This window comes from Pteropus alecto, unplaced genomic scaffold, assembly GCF_000325575.1.
Source record: "Pteropus alecto unplaced genomic scaffold, ASM32557v1 scaffold146, whole genome shotgun sequence".
NCBI lineage: Eukaryota > Metazoa > Chordata > Mammalia > Chiroptera > Pteropodidae > Pteropus > Pteropus alecto.
Window position 1 is genome coordinate 31892864 of NW_006442107.1, and position 17644 is coordinate 31910507.

General features: G+C 39.3%; 1 protein-coding gene across 1 annotated transcript in view; it reads left to right on the forward strand.

Annotated features, from left to right (window-relative positions):
- The window catches only part of PTPRM (protein tyrosine phosphatase, receptor type M), a 705638-nt gene that overhangs the window by 594977 nt on the left and 93017 nt on the right, over positions 1–17644 (forward strand). Inside the window, exon 18 of the mRNA XM_006920073.3 lies at positions 4962–5049. Within this exon, the coding sequence (XP_006920135.2) occupies positions 4962–5049 (88 nt within the window). The remainder of the gene's footprint in view (positions 1–4961; positions 5050–17644) is intronic.

A 17644-nucleotide genomic window follows, 5' to 3' on the forward strand; every position in this document is an offset into this window, starting at 1 on the left:
ATAATAAAAAGTCCATAGTTGCTGTGTTAAATTGTATCTGCATATTAAAAATTTGCCCTAAACACTAAATATTACCAAAATGTGCATATTATATTTAAAATGCCTCTTATAAAAAGTGTATTGGGCACATGGGCCGTCGTGGTCTGTCTCCCAGGCCTGTCCTTACGTGGCCGCTCTGAGGATGGGAAGTCATCAGTGGCCACAGGAGTTCTTTCCTTTCCAGTTTTAGCCATGCTTCTCTCAGTCATCGCCTCTGCTCTCTCTCAGCGGGCCTGTTTTTCAAAGTCATGCCTATGTGGTGGTTCAATTTTATTTTAGTGAACCTTCTTATACTTTTGTCAAGCAAAAACTTGAGCAATTAAGGAGGAGTTTTTGCTTAATCTAGAAAATAAAAGTTTGTTTCGGGCATAGGGAAATGTACAGAGCAGAGGAGCAGAGTACCCCCCAAGTGGCCAGCAGCCAGTCGTTGGCACGGGCGCAGGAATCCTCTAATCCCTTCCAGGAACGGAGTCCTCTTTCTCAGCACTAGGAGGATTCAAAACCTGATTGGCACTACTTCCAACAAATGTGATAAGAACAGCTCTTCTCTAAATACTAAATTATGTGGCAATTACTTTTTTCCCAGGAATATTGGTTCAGAGTAGAATTCTTCTCAAAGCATTCAGTAAATCAATGTATATAGTTTTAAAGAAACACATATAACTTTTGACCTTGAAGATAAAAAGAATTCTGAAGTTCTTTAGTTCTTGCCTAAAGAAAAAATGCACAGGAGGAATTGTATAAAATGTATGTTGTTGCTTAATTTATTAAATGATATTTAAAAGCCAAAATGGATGTGAAATAGGACATAGTAGAAATGATTGCTTAGCAAAATTACCTAATTTTCCTCAGATATATTTTGCTGGTGGGCTTATTAGTGACCATCTGTTCATCTCATGGTCTGCCAAAAATAAATTAATTAATAAAAGAGGTGAGTCACAGGATAGTCAGAGAAGTCTCAGTCTCTCAGGAGAATGAGAAATGGAGGAAGTACCTCTGCTGCCTCTGGAGTTGCATGTCTGTGCCAGGCCTCACTGTGAACCAGACAGGAAGCAGCATTCTATAGCACTAATAACCTGTGTTCCTGCCCTGATTATTTTTCTTGCTTAGAATTCCCAAACCAGGAAAGCAACCAGGGGCTCACAGTACAAAAGACCCGTATGTCATGGCACAGCTTCTCTGAGTGCCCACTGGTTCTAGAGCTACGGATAAAGTTTTATTTCATAACTAGAAATATAAACAATTGAATTTTGTCCTACTTCAGACATAAGAGGGAGTCTAAAGTCTAAGGTAAATATTTTCTCAGATATTTTCAAAGTATGCTAACAGAAAGCCATAACTCTTAAAACTGGGTCCATCTTAGAAAATAATTTTTTTAATCTTCGTATCAAAAGGAAACAAAATCCAAGTTAGCTGATCCAGAAGTTCTTTCCTTTTTCTAGGCTCCCCATAGGCATATTGCTTATTTTCCAAGTCAAGGATAAAGACATTGGTCTTGATAATGCAAATCTATTCATGGGAGGTTGGCTATATAATTGGAAACAGAACTCTTCTAGAAAAGGAAAGAGCTAGTCACCATATCTGTAGGGAATCAAGAGACTATGGACAGTTAATAATCATCTGATCTTTTTATTGGAGCTTTTTGTGTTTATTTTGCTTTGGTTTAAGAAAAAAATACATTTTGCCACTTAAAGTGACTCATGTAACTCCTGGATAGGAAGCTGGGGAGACTCATGGCAAGAACTCCCACTTCTGCTATGTCTCTCCCACTGTGCTTCCCTGCGATGATCACATTATCCTATGAGATAAGAAAATGTCCTATTTCGTAAAAGTAATCAACAGTTAATCAAAGTTTACTTGACACCTTTTATATTTGCTTGTTGTAAACCTTCATTTAGAAACAAGGAGATATGATCAAGGCATGGAAAACAATTATTGGTCATATATATTTAGGAAGATTTAACATTGGTTTCTCTGTCAGAGCCCTTATCAGGATAGGGGTGGTACAGAAAGAGCAGTGGATTAAGAGTCAGAAAACACTGAGGTCTGATCCAGGTTGGCCTGTTATGAGCTGGTTGTGATCTCACGTCCCTCACTGTAAAAAGCGAGGCTACTCATGAGGATTAGCTGAGTTGATAGATTTATTCATTCTGCAAGCACTTATTGCTGCTCACCATAATTAGTGCTGGGAAATGGCCCCACCCTTGAAAACAGGCTGGGAACTACATGTAGTAGCCAAATGTAAGGAGATTGGTTATCATTTCATTGTCATTGTGTGTCTGTTTCTTGGTCATCAATTAAATAAAAACAATCAAGTTAAAATAACTTTTTAAAAGCAAGAGCTATTAGAAGTCTTATGATTGCCACACATGCTAAAGAAACACAGCTGCACTGTGAGCATCGTCCTCTACAGAACAGCATCTATTTGTCAGAAGTGGGAAGGGACTTGTGTGGCTTTGTCTCAGGTGACCTAGGAGCATTTTCTTTTACAGTTTGAACAAGTGCCTCTTCCTCTAATCAATTATAGACCCCTCTCCTACCTACCCCCAGACAGACAGACACACACACACACACACACACACACACACAGAGTTATAGTGTTAACTAGTGGCCATAGATCTACTGGAAGATGTCAAGATTTCCCTCAGTGTCATTTACTTCTTTATCTTCCTTAAAAACAAAAAAAAATCTGAAACCTTTTAGATGGGTGGAAAAGACAGAGGGAAATGAAATTGGTAATTACATCATGACAAACTCAAAGTAGAATTAAATTGTTATAAGGGAAGTCAAATAATAGTTATTACTCACTGTAAAATGATTGTCATTCATAGAGTAAGAAAAGCACTATTCAGAAAAAGAGTCTGACTTTAAAATCCCTAAAGCTATTTTTAAGTGCATATTTTATAGCAGAAAAGAAGTTACATGTCTGAATAAATCCCCTGATGATATAGTGGTCTTGTTCTAGATGGAATTGACTAGTGCTTTTACTGCTAGTATTTCTATTTACCTAATTTATTAAGAACTTGAAAATATTTTTACTTGTATTTGTTCTGCATGATACAGTATTTTACCCTTCAACTAGCAATGTATGATGTGGATCTATAATTATAGTTATAGGTATATAGTACATCAGGCTTCGGTCTGCCCCCGTGTTTTTTTAAAAATGATAAGTATAATGTTAAAACTACTATGTTAATGAGGTGTCAACAATGATCATGACTAAGGTACTTTAAATCAAGACAGACAATTTAAACTTCTCACTGATGGTCGTGGTGGTATCTTTTTGCGCTTTCATATTATAAGACGGCGTGTCCTCCTGCCGTTTTGTTGTGCGGAAGTGCTGGTGTGAGGGGGACAACGTGGGGACAGGTCTCTTTTCCAGCCAGTCTCTAGTGAGCGCTGAGCTATAATACGGTAATGACAGTATCAATATACAGCCGGTCTTTGTGGACTTTACCAACTGTGGCAGGATGAAATCTGCAAACTGCATATGTGCATGTTTTCCAAGCATTGGAACCCCTCACACACTCAAGCCTCAGAAATAAAGTTTTATTTTGAAATCAAAGCCACACACTGTCATGAAACACCAAAGATGTTCATTCATTCAATAACTAATGATCAGATCCTACCATGAGGCATAGGCTCTGTCAAACAGAAATGACAACCACGTAGTCTTTATCCTCAAGGAGTCCACAGTCAGGTGGCAGAAATAGTAGAAAGGGTTGAGCATCATCCACTGCATGGTCAGGTCTGTGTGACATCCAGGGACACAGGGCTCCCCGTGTGATCTGCGAGCAGGTGTGTCCTCCCTACCGCAGCAGTACTAAGGAGCAGTTTAATAAGGTATAACTGAACCATTTAAAAGAATAATAAATAAGTACTGTTGAACCACAGACTAATCACTAAATTTTAGTAATTGATGGAAATGGCCAAACAGCACAGGTAGAATAGAAATTAAGAGAGTGAAAAAGAGCTTCAATTCTTAAGGGAGAATTTGTAAAGCATCTGGATCATATTTGAGGATGTGAGTTCCTGGCCCTAAAGCATTTCATGATGGTATTCATTCATCTGCTCTATCTTTATGTCTTCTTCCTTCTCTTCTCCTCTTCTTTCCCAGTTGGTACCAAGAGGTTACTGTCTTGTGCCAAAGACAAGAAACCAGTTTTACTAAATGCTTCTTGTTACCATCCTTATCATTTCCTCCTTATATAGTTGGCCATGTGAAGGTAAAGTGGAATGTGGACAAAAGTGAAATAAAAGTTCCGGATTTTTCTTCCACTTGTCAACTGATAGCAGAGGACATTTTCATTATAACTTGAATAGAAAAATATATATATATGACTAATAACAGGAAGATTAAAGACCCTGGGTATAATAATGCCAAATCCTTAAATAAATGGACATCTAAGCACCATTAAAAATGAAAAGAAAACTCTAGCAGAATTTATTACAGGATTTTAGCCTTGAAGTCATGAAGTCTTAGCTCACCTACTTTCAGCGTTTTAACCTTCTTTCAGTTAGCAATTGAGAAGAAAAATGATATTTTTATATCTCTTAGGAGAATATTTTAAAAGGGTAATATAATTTAGAAATTGAGAGAAATGTTCCATTTTTCTGTATTAAATATTAAAGCAGGAGAGGGATGAACACGTAACCATTTTTAATGGATTGTATGGATAAATTGTGGTATCACTCTTCAGTCTCCATTCATGTTTGTAACATATTAACTAAAGGAAAACAAAAAGCTAAATGAAATGTTTAAGATATAAAGTACTTTAATAATCTGTTATCACATTCCTGTGAACATTCTTTTTCCTCTTGACCCTCATTGTACATTTTTTTGAGAACATCCTCCATCGTTAAGATCCTTTGTTTACTGCTCCAAATTGTAATTCTCAGTGTCACTCTTCTCTTTCTTCCAGAGCTTCTTTGAAGGGCAGTCTGCACCATGGGACTCTGCCAAGAAAGATGAGAACAGAATGAAGAACAGATATGGGAATATCATTGCATGTAAGCGTTGACAGTGTAATTGTACTGTGGTATAACTTTCTTTTTGCTTCTGCTAAGATTGACCACCAGCCTCATGCAGTGAGAATTTACAGTGCAATTACTGCCTTCATCCTGTTGGAAAAGCTAGTGTCATGTTCGTATTAAAGAAAGGAAAAACTACCAAAATGCCCCTACTCCGTCAATGTATCTTGCTGTGGGCTAGTTTTACTTTTAGATTTAAGGTTTGAGTAACATAGGTAATGTTAAAATGCTGAGAAAGAAAAAGCATTTTAGAAGGAGCAAACATAATAGTCTAATGTTTCCCAACTGCTACATGGGAATGAGCAGAAATAACGATGCGCAGCACGCTTTAATGCACGGAGCTCAGAGCCCTCTGAAAACATTAACTCATTAATCCTCTGGACGCTTGGGTTAGGTAGGTCAATAATAGCCCCATTTTAAGGACAGGAAACTGAAACTCAGAAGTTAAATGATAGTCCCCATATCACAACACTCATTAGCAAAAGAGCTAGGATTATATCTCAGAAATTCCCAGTTCCTGTGGAACTAAATGTTACCAATCCATAATGCCTTGGACGGTTTTTAAATTGAGCCCAACCTCATTAACGTCCTGTAACGATGCTGAGACGCATGGTAGATTGATGAGCCTCCTGCTCCCAGGGCTAAAGCCATCCATCCCCTGCATTAAACTGCTCTAAGTCATACATACTGCTCCAGGTACTGACAAGGTACCAACAGAATTAATACTGTTTCCGAATATATGTAAAGTAAAACAACAACAACAAAATACTGGAATAGACCTGAAGAGCATCCAGCTCGGCATGTCTTATTACTTACAAAAGAACAAACTTGAAAGGTTTGGATAGTCCAGGGGAGCAATATGTTAGCTTTATTGATTGTGAAAGTGCAGTTAAATTTTATTTGCCTGAGTAGGGCAGTGGAGATTCTATAGCAGCACTGCCCAATAGGATTCTCAGTAATTGTAGAAATGGCCTGTGTCTCCGCTCGGATGCAGTAGCCACTGGCCTTTGAGCACTTGAAATGTGGCTGGTGCAACTGAGGAACTGAATCTTGTTTTTGTTTTTGTTTTTTAATTGAACTTTTTATTTTGAGATAATTGCAGAGACACACATAGTTGTAAAAATAATAGAGATGTTGTGTGTGCTTTACCCATTTTCCCCCAACAGTAACGTCTTGCAAAACTATAGTATATAGTATATAGTTTATAACCAGGATATTTACATTAATACAGTCAAGAGACAGTGCATTTCCATCACCACAAAAATCTCTCAGATTGCTTTTATAGCCACATCCACTTCCGCTTCCTTAACCCCTAGCATCCGCTAAACTCTTCTTCATTTCTGTAATTGTGTCATTTCAAGCATAGTATATAAATTATACATTATGTAACCTTCTGAGATTGGCTATTTTTTACTCAGCAAAATTCTCTAGAGATTCATCCAGGTTGTTGTACATATGAATAGTTCATTTCTTTTTATTACTGAGTAATATGCTCTGGTATAATTGTACCATAGTTTTTTAAATTATTTTTCTTATTAAAGTATAGTTGACATACAAGTGTCAGGTATACAACATAGTTATTCAACATTCATATAACTTACAAAGTGATCACCCTGATAAATCTGGTAATCATCCATCACCTTACAGTTATTCTGGTACTACTGACTATATTCCCTATGCCGTACATTGCATCCCCATGACATTGATTTTATAAATGGAAGTTTGTATCTCTTAATCCCCATCACGTTTTTAACCAACCCCTCACCCTCCTCTCATCTGGCAACCATCAGTATGTTCTCTTTATCTATGAGTCTGTTTTTGTTTTATTTCTTTGTTCATTTTGTTTTGTTTTGTTTTGTTTTGTTTTTAGATTCCACACATAAATGAAATCATATATTATTTGTCCTTCTCTGTCTGACTTATTTCACTTAGCATAATACCCTCTAGGTCCATCCATGCTGTCACAAATGGCAAGATTTCATTCTTTTTATGGCTGAGGAATATTTCATTGTGTATATGTACCACACCTTCTTTATTCATTCACCTATCAATGGACACCTAGGTTGCTTTTTTATCTTGGCTATTATAAATAATGCTGCAATGGACATAGGAGTGCACATGTCTTTTCAAATTATTGTTTTCCTTTTTTTTGGATAGATACCCAGAAATGGAATTGCTGGATAATAAGGTAGTTCTATTTTTAGTTTTTTGAGGTAGGAACTAAGTTTTACATTGTATTTAATTTTAATTATTTTGAATTTAAATAGTACGTGAGACTAGTGGCTCTCAAGTTGGACAGCGAATATCTACAGTATGTTTTATTTTTTAAAAGACGGAGTTTATATATATATATATTATGAACCTTCTTGACTGAGCATGAGCATGCCCCTTTTTCCCTCTGGCCACTCATAAAGCCAAACCACTGGTTTTGTGAGTGACAGGTACTAGCTTCGAGTGTTTTGTTCATTCATTTACTTAGTGCTTCATTCGGTCATGTGAGTCCTTTTTAGATAGAAGATGCTCCCATCAATTCAGTCGACACTTATGGAACACCAGACACTGGCCCATACTGAGGGTTCCAAGGTGATGGAGATGATGTCCCTACCCCCAAAACAGAGTAGAATAGGCAGTAAGAGTACTGTGACTCTAGTCCAGCATGACAAGACAGTGCCATGTTGGAGCCGTGTATATAGTGCTGTCAAGGCTCAGAGAAGAAAAACGATATTTCTTGCCAGAGAGTGGTCATGGGAAGAAATAGCTGATCAATCAATATAGATTGTTCCAAGTTCCTTCATATTCTCTGGGAGCTCACTGATAGTTTGCACTGTTAAAAGAATCCAGATTTCTTACAATGGCTTACAGCAGAGTTCCCCAATCCCCAGGACATGGACTAGTAGTGGGCCACACAGCAGGAGGCTTCATCTGTATTTGTAGCCGCTCCCAAGCTCTAGCATCACCGTCTCAGCTCCACTTCAGATCATCAGGTATTAGATTCTCATAGAAGCACCAGTCTCTAGTGTCAAAAAGGTTGAGGACCGCTGGCTTACAGGATCCTTCCCAGGAGTTGCTTCAGCAATACACTCCAAGGGGATTCATGGAAGTAAGATGGGGAATTCCCAGCAGTACCCTGGGGGCCCTCTCCCATACAAATCAAGTGCAAGGGAATATTGATGAGCCTTGAGCTTAGCCTAAGGCATTATCAGTGGGGTGGGCTCAGAGATCTAGCTGGCCTTTGTTCAATATAGTATTGAGTCTGCTACTTCTCAATGCATAGTGTAATGCCTGCCCTTGGTAGACACTTGAGAAATAGTTTTGAATGATTAATGAAAACAATAATAAAAGGTAGCACTTTCTGAGTGCTTACTATATGCTAAACAACCACTCTAAGCACATTACACATATTAACTCACTCCCTGTAGCCATGAAATAGATAATATTGTTATATTTATTTTACAAGTGAGGAAATTGAGGCATAAAGAAGGTAAAAGAGTTACATAGTTAATAAGATGTGGAGGCAGAATTCCAACACAGGAACAATTTTTATAACCACTAAATTGGCCCCCACTGGCTTGCCACCATGCCTGAAGTTTTTGCCACTGCTATTGCATAGTCTGCACAGTCCAGCATCAATGACAAGAAGCAACTTAAGGAGACTTTTGCCCCCTCATTTCTCATCCTTTATCTCCTCAGGCTACACCGAATAAATATACAAACTAAGTAAAAGCTGTACTTGCCGTTGAAAGGTAGCTTCGAGCTAAGTCCTCAAGTCTCCAGGCTGACCCTTGTGACCCCTTGTACAGAAATCTGAGAGCTGCCAGAAGTTAGGGGCCCTCTGCAGAAGTTCTTTTTTGATGGCTTCACATCTGTAAGAAAGATTTTGGGGTCTGCATCTAATTTATGTATTAGTTGTAAACCTATTATCACTCATTGTCACCTAGCTCAGAATGGGTGCCAAGGGGAACGGGATGTCAGAGGCTATTTAATAATGAGCTGGGTGTGGGGAAAGCAGCAGCTGACAGAGCTGCCTGCATCCTGCTGGTCTTGTACTGTAGGACAGCTGACTGGAGGGCACCAGCCAGCACGTTCGAATATGGGGTGAGAAGGGGAGCCCAACAAGAGAGAACTGTAGCCTAACCTACCTCCCAATCTTATTGTAATCAAAATTTAGACTGCCTTTTTCATGCAGACATTTAAAATCTGTGCAAATATAACTATTTTAATTCTAAGTGCTGTCCTCATTTTCAAGTTGAGGCATGGAGAGACAAAGTGACTTGCCTGTGATCACATGAATAGGTAGTTGTCCTTTTGTGATAATAAATATTTTAGGCTTTGTGGACCTGCCAGTCTCAGCTCAGCTCTTCAGTCCTGCTGTTGAACGTAAAAGCAATCATTGAAAATATGTAAATGAATGGGCTGTCTGTGTTCCAATAAAACTTTATTTTCAAGTCAGGTGATAGGCTGGATTCATCCCACAGGCTGTAGTTTGCTGACTCTAAATTTAGAGATCCCGCCACGACAGCTTGTCATTTCTACTACCCAGGGCACATTTCTTCTACCACAAAGATCATCTTCAACTCTCAAGACCCTGTACTTAGGACTGATTATTTCTTCATGCCATACATGGGCACTAGATATGATATGGTCAGTGCATCCAGCAGAAGAGGTTTAAATCTACCTCCTACCCCCATGAACTTACAATCTATGGGGCTAGTCCACACTAAGAGGCACATGAGATACTAGAAAAAGGGTGATGACTAGGCTGTAGACTCATGAGGAAAGACCTTTTGGGCAAAAGAGAAGAACATAGGATTAGGAATCAGAAGATACAGTTTAGAGTCTTTGCCCCACCACATACTAGCCAAGTGACGTTGGATGAGTCATGAACCTTCTCAATGTCAGTTTCCTGAGAACATCACCTATTGTGGAAATGAACCGAAATGACACATAAAAACAACATTGATCACTGTTATCTGGGGAAAAAAATCACATCTTTTCTTCATTACTCCTGTACTACTCTTTACCCTTCTTCAGCTTAGTTGACTCCGTAGGTCATTTAAAATGGAAAACGAAGTCAGCATTTGGAAGTGTCAGGTTCAAAACTGGTAGATAATTGCAGGTTCCACCTTTCTCCCTTATTGTCAGCAAGTCTGCACAGCGACCCAGGGTAGTTTGCCTGGCTGTCGCCTTTATTCCTGATCTCTGGGGCTGATTTTCTAACTCTCACCTTCTCTCCATTCTACCACTCCTGGGCTCATTCGGTACTTCTTCATCAGATCACATTATTTTTGTGCCTTTCTAGAGACAATGTCACAAAGAGGCCTCTCTGCCCCTGCTACTCTATCCAGTCTCCTAATCCGACCCTCAGCTTCTGAGGCATCCTGAAGCCTTCCCCTGTGCTCTCACATTATCTCTTTTTCTTTTTCCATGTATTTTTACAATAAAAGTTGTATATATTTAAATTGCACAACATGATGATTTGATATACGTATACGTAGTGAAATGATTACTGCAGTCAAGTTAATTAATATATCTTCTCTGCACATAGTTGTAATTTGTGTGTGTGGTGAAAACCCCTGAAATCTGCTCTCTTAGCATATTTCCAGATTCAGTACAGTATTATTAGCCGTAGTCATCATGCTGTACATTAGATCTGTAGCTTTATTTTAATCCCACACAACTGCAACTTTGTACCCTTTGACCAACATCTCCCCATTCCCCCACCTCCCCAACCCTGGTAGCCTCCATTCTGTTCTCTGCTTCTACATATTTGACTTTTTTAGATTTCACATATAAGTGAGATCATGCAGTTTTTTTTCTATGTCTATCTTATTTCACTTAGCATAATGCCTTCCAGCTTTATCCCTGTTGTTGCAAATGGTTCTTTTCCTCGAGTTTCTATTTTCTAAAATCCCTCTAGAGCTGTTTGTGGTTATTTATATGATTCTGTATAAGGCTTTATGCTGGCGTATCACTTAGACAACATGCCAAACTATTATTAATGCTTTTAAAATAGGATACCCAAATCCTTAGGTACTACTGTTAATCCACCCCACCTCACTCAGTGGAGTTTGACACCACATATGGGTTTCAGAAATACCAGTGCTGTTGGCTTAAATACCAGAACTTCTGGTGCCAGCCCTTGCCTCATCTTCGTGTTGGGACTCACAGGTTGAGTGTCATTTCACTACAGAGTGGCCCCCGTATGGTGTGAGCTCCTGGGTGAGTGTCATGAGCCACTGCAGTGCTTGGGAGCACTCTGAGAAGCATCACGCAGAGACTGTGTGTCTGTAGTTATGGCAGTGAAAATAAATCTGTTAGAGTTCTGGAGGGATTTGAGGAATAAAAAGAATAAAAGTACTTAGCTAAATCACGCTTATGTATGTACCCATACTGGCTGTTTCTTTAAAGGCATAGAGAAAAGTGTTACCGTCTTCCCTACCCCCACCCATCAAAAAGTGTATAATTGTAGAAAGATGGTTTCGTTGACTGGGAAGCCTGTTTCATAGCACCTAGGCCTTGGGAATAACACCACGAACTAGGATGAGCAATGGGGAGATTGAGTCAACATATCTTAGAGATTCTTGTTAGTGCTTTTCAGAGAACATAAGAAGTGCTCATAATGATCACATTCATTGTTTTGCAACAGTGTTTGCATATAAAATGCTTTTAATGGTGCTTAAAAACTGTTTATTGGCTTTTGCTCTTAAGTAAGTTAAACTTTTTCTTTATTTACACTATAAATTTGCTGAGCTAGCCCTTTCCAAATATAAACTAATACTCAGTCCACCACACACACAAACATAACCCTGACACTCTTAGAAGTTCCTAATTATAATTAACTCTGAGTTTAACACACACCAAATCTCCCAGCTAATGGCAACCCCTTGGATCTGGGGAGGGGGGGTCCTCTTTTCTGGGGGCAGGGAAATGGAGATAACAGCCAGGTCTGCAGAACCTTCCCAGTCTCCTTCCTCCCTTTCTGTGTTCCAGTCAAAAAACAAGTGTTTGATCTGACATGTGCCAGTCTCCATGCTAAACTAAAGGAACTTTTGCAATAGATATGTATTGGGTGCCTATTACATGCCAGACACTATCTTAGGTGTTAGAGAGAAAGCAGGGAACAAAACAGAATTCTTTGCCCACATAGCACTTAACAGGTGAGTGGGGCCAACAGAGAAACAACCATTAAGTAAACTATTTAATGTGTATATTAGAAAGTGAGCTGTGTAACAAAAAATACAGCAGGGAAGGGAGATGGATGGGGCGAAAGTTGCAGCTCTTAAATTGTGGCCAAGGAAGGGCTCCCTGAGAGGATAAGATACAGTCAGAACCTAACACAGGTGAGAAAGGGAGCTAGGTCCAGGCAGAGGCCCCAGGGGAGGGGAGAGGGTGGCCCTGCCTCAGCCTGGAGTCAGGGTCAGCAAGGAGGTGTGTCACTGGAGTAAGCATGACCAAATGGACAAGTGAGAAATCAAAGACACCGGGGTGACCACAGTGAACCAAGACAGACACAGTCCCTACCCTCAGGCAACTGGGTGGGTGGAGAGAATGAAATGATTGTACAAATGAACTAAATGATTATACGAATAAGTGAAATAAAGTTAAGGGCCACAAATCAGAGGTACGTGGTACTGCAAAACCCCATAATGTGGGGGCTGACTCACTCAGGAGGTGTGGAAAGTCTTCCCCGAGGACGTGAAATGGAAGACCCTTCTGTTGTGAACAGACCCTTCACGCAAGGGAACCCTTGAGTTCGAGGCACTGAAGGAAGGCCAGATGGATGGTTCTGGGAGGACTGGGAGCGAGAGCTTAGCCAGAGAGGAACAGAAGCTGAAGTCAGACCTGCAGGGTCTTCTAGGGAAGATTAAGGATTTTAATCTTTATTAAAGGGTTTTTGAGGAGGGTGAGGGTTGTTAATTAAATTTGCCTTTGAAAATTTAAAACTGAAGTAAAAAATTCATTGGAAGGGGACACTAGTTAAGAGATTCTCTCACCAGCCCAGGTGAGAAGCAATGATAATGCAGACTCTAAAGAAGAGAAGTAGATGAATGCAAGAGACAGTTGCATCAAACTGAATAGATAGAATGTGGAGAAAGGAAGTCAAGAGTGCGAGGCAACTCCAGTGTTTCTGACTTGCAGGAGGATGGATGGGTAGGTAGGTGGATGGACAGTTGGCAGGATGGACAGATGGAAGGATGGGCCATTTACTCAGATGAGTAACCCTGGAAAGGGACCAGATTCAGAGGGGAGCTCAGAGTTAGGGGTGAGGTTGCTGGTAGCAAGAAAAGCTTATGAGTTGAATCTGGAGACATACTGAGATGTCTTTGAAACATTCTAATGAGATGTCAGATAGGCCATTATATAGACTGCTCTGGAACCCAAAAGAGAGGGGTCTGAGGCTGAATCTAAATTAGTGAATCTTGGGGCATATAGGTGGTGGTTGAAGCCATTGGTGTGGTAAGATTATCTGCAGAGGGAGCATAGAGGGCATGAAGAGCCTAGAACCCAACCTGGAAGGGCTTTCATAATGGGATACACTGAGACAAAACTGCCTAACACGTACAAAGGAGCACCGTGCCATAGAGAAAAGGGCATGTCGGTAGTGTCCTGCTGGAAGATTTAGTACAGTGAAGACTCTGATGGAGCAACATGAGGAGTATTCATGAAATTAGCAGGAGCTTCTTTGAATGGCAGGGGTCAGGAATAGCAAGGCACGTGAGTGAGTACATTACAGTGAAGACAGACAACTTTATGAAGGGGAAGAGACGGGGTCCCTTCTCAGCTTTGATTTTCATCTTGATTGGGTTACCCATGCCCTTCTACTCCATTTTCTCAGCTAATATAGTGAGGTAAGTAAGAGGAGAGTAAAGCCATTGACCCAGTCTATTTCACCCAATTCTTTTAACCAATAACCTAATCTTGATGGCCTCTGCTGAAGACCTCACTTTTCCAGGATTTGTTTTTATAACAACGTGCTTCTCTCTGCTAATTAAGCGGCTCTAACAGTGTCACTTTTGAGAATCTACCACTGTTATAACAAGCTTAGGTATAAAGGCAGGTGAAGGAAGGAGTAAGGAACAAGAGTTTAATTAGATAAGACAGGACTAGAGAGCTTTTAGCATTAAAATTCAGACGGATGAGAGTAAGGAAGAAACATCGACACATCATGTTTAGGAAAGCAAAGAGTAAATCTAGAAAAATCAGGCAAAATAAAAGTCAGGGGTCCTGCTGGGGTTCTAAAGAATAAAGAGTAAGAGTCTCTAGCAGAGGATCTAAGTGAAAAAGAGAAAATAGGCAAGACTAAGTAACAGCTAAAACCAACAATAAGAGTAAAGCTTAACACAGAGCAACCCACCACTACTCTCAAAGGTTCCTTATTTGTTTCATGCTCAGAACCTGCATGGCCTGAGCCCCCCAGGTGGGCACAAGCAGGGACACCAGCCTGGAATAGGGATCACGGAGGAGTAGGAAGTTGAGTACTTCCCAGCGGTTACTTGGCTTTTCAGCATCTTGTACCATGAAACCAGTACAGCAGCAAGAATGTAACCACAGGAAGAACAAAGCCATTATTTGCAGATTGATTGTAATAAAAATGAATTTCAATTCTCCTTTCAGAGGGCAAATGTTACTTAGGTATTGTGATTCCAATATACCTGAAATATGTTATCGTATTTAGCAGAAAGAGAGAATTGGTTAGAAGTGAAAGATTATTAATGATATACATACTTTGCCACTGTAGTAATATCTAATTTTATACAAGTAAGGCCATTACCCATATCTGTTATATTTAATGTCAAAATGTTAAAATATTTAAAGCTACTTAGTGGTATTTTAAACATAATGTTACTTGATGAAAAGGACATAAGTAACATGCTTTAGGGACTCAGAACTTAGATACCTGCTTAAATCTCTAAAGACCCACCTCTGTATATGAATGCAGGTATGCATGAATGCATACACACATGCATAAATACATACATGCATGTGCACTTATAAATACACACATGTATGCATGCATATGCATTCATAAATACACACATACACGCATGCACATTCATAAGTATACACATGCACACACACGCCCAAGTACATACAGGCATGTACACCTATACATATAGGGGGAAAGCACCAGCAGAGCATAATTGTTCAGCAGCAAGAAAAGTTTTGTTATGCTTTATGCCAGGTCTTTATGTGCCTGTTTCTTACCCCAAAAATATTATTTTCCCCTATTTCATGTAGGCTTTTTTTGACAGAAATGAGAAGAATGGCAACAAGGTCTTTATGAATATTGAGTTTCTCAAAATGTCAGTTTGTTACCTTTCTTGATGGAGTAACATTGAGTTGTGATTAGATTATAAACATTAATTGGATTTTGATCATATTCCAGTCATCCATGGCAAAATAGGTTTCTTTTTTCTCCAATTATGAAAGCAGTTCATACACATTAAAGAAAAAATTGCGCAGTAATGAAAAGTTAGGAAAAATTTCCCAGAACCTCACCAACCAACCTTGCTAACATTTTTTTCTGCTTCCTTCAAATCTTTTTGTTCTATGCCTTGAAGTTATTGGCTTTATTTATTTATTTTTTTAAAGATAGGCTTATTGTTTTCTTTCTGATGATAAAAACAGTATAAACTATATAGACAATTGAAGTAGTACATAAAATCATAAAGATGAAAGTAAATATCCCTCCAAATTTTACCACCCAACAGAAACCCCATCTTTGTAGTTATCCCACCACATGTTCCTACACACATATGCAAATACGTAGATTATTTCATATAAATAGATTCTAATGAGATATGCTGCTCTATTTCACTCTGCAGTATGTCACAGAGATATTTTCCAGGTGAAGAAATTAAAGATACAGTAATCCTTTTTAATGATTGTATCATATTCCCTTGTTTTATAAGATCACTGTTGATATCTTTGAAAGGTTTAAACTAGGTGGGGGTAGAATAAATTGTGTTTTAGAAAAGCAGCTTTCATCATGGATTCACTAGAGAAAGAGGAGTCTGGAGGCAATAATGAAATTGTCATGAAAAATTATCAGGTCTTGAACAGAATCATTGGTAATAATGATACAAGTGACGACTCACTTTTACTTAGTTCTTACCATGTAGCAGACACTTTCCAATGCATTAGTAATATTAACTCACTTAATCCTCACAAAAACTTTACAAGTAGGCATGACCTTTATTTCCATTTTACACTTGAAGAAACTGAAGCACAAGGAGGTTAAATAATTTGTACAAAGTCACACACTGAAAAGTGACAGAGTTGGGACTTGAACCCAGGAATTCTGACTTCAATGCCTGTGATCTTAACCTCTGTGCTATACTGTACAGAAACAGGGACAAAAAAGAAAAGTTTTTGGATAAATGCCACTGGATTAAGGTATAGGAGCTGTTGAGGATTATTCAGCCTATTTCCAAACCTTTTTCCTGTTTCCTCTTTAAAACTAGCTCAAACTCGTCTTCCCCAAGAATGGCTGCTTAGAGTTTTCAGTTCTACCCTTCTCTGCTATTCCCCAAACAAGCTTTCTGGGCTCTTTGTGGTTTGAACTGCTAAACTTCAACAAGGATGTCACTTTTACTCACATGAGAAGGTGTTTCTATGTAATAGGAACTGCCTGTCCTGTGTTCCAGGCACTTGACATGTATTATCTCACCTGGTCTGCCTAACACTCCTGGAAAGGCGTCTGTTGTTACCCACTCCCTTTTACAGATGAACCTCAGCAAGATTCAGAGTTTGTCTGAGTTCACAATTTGTGGGAGCAGTAGAGCTAAAATTCAAATCAGGGGCTTTGAGACACCGAAGCCCTAGTATTTTCATTTACTATACAATATCAACATGAAATGTCTCTGGGATAACCAAGAAAAAAACTCTCATACTTGGAGAGAAATAGAGATGGTAGTTTATTACTCTAAAGCTCAACTCCTCTCAGCCTGACCAGGCTGTGTCTCCCAAAAAGACCGGGTCCTTATAGTCTTGACCCTTTGGCTTTCATGGTCAATAATTGATCTATTGTTAAGACAAATCCCATTGGATTTCCCAAATTTTTAAACCTAAACCCACCTTCCTCCTTTCAACCCTGGCACTGAGAATGACCCTCTCTCATCTGGTTGGCCTCCAAGGCAAAGTAGGATGGACAGGACTCAGCCCGTGGGCAGTTGGCATTTCTGTGGATCCTTTCTCTGAGTGACTCCCATTTGCCACATGCCAGAAATGTCCTCTAGCATTTCTTCACAGTCATTTGATACTAGTTAGCTTCAAGAGTACCCCAAGAGAAGGAATCAAGTTTTCCTAAAAGAATGATTGACACATATTAGTCTTCCTAATTGGCATCTGACTCAAGGTGAATGAGAATTTATGAAAACATGGCAATGAGCCTCCATATGCTGATTTATTTACCCCGATAGTCTGCATTTATTATTTTTCTAAGCAACTAAGAGCTTGATTTAATAGGACCCCTGAAAATCCCCGTTCTGTCACCAGGGTGCCCTCAGATATCCAAGCAGCAGTTCGGAGAAAGTGCTCGTGGCTGGAGGGGCACATCATCTCATCTCTTTCC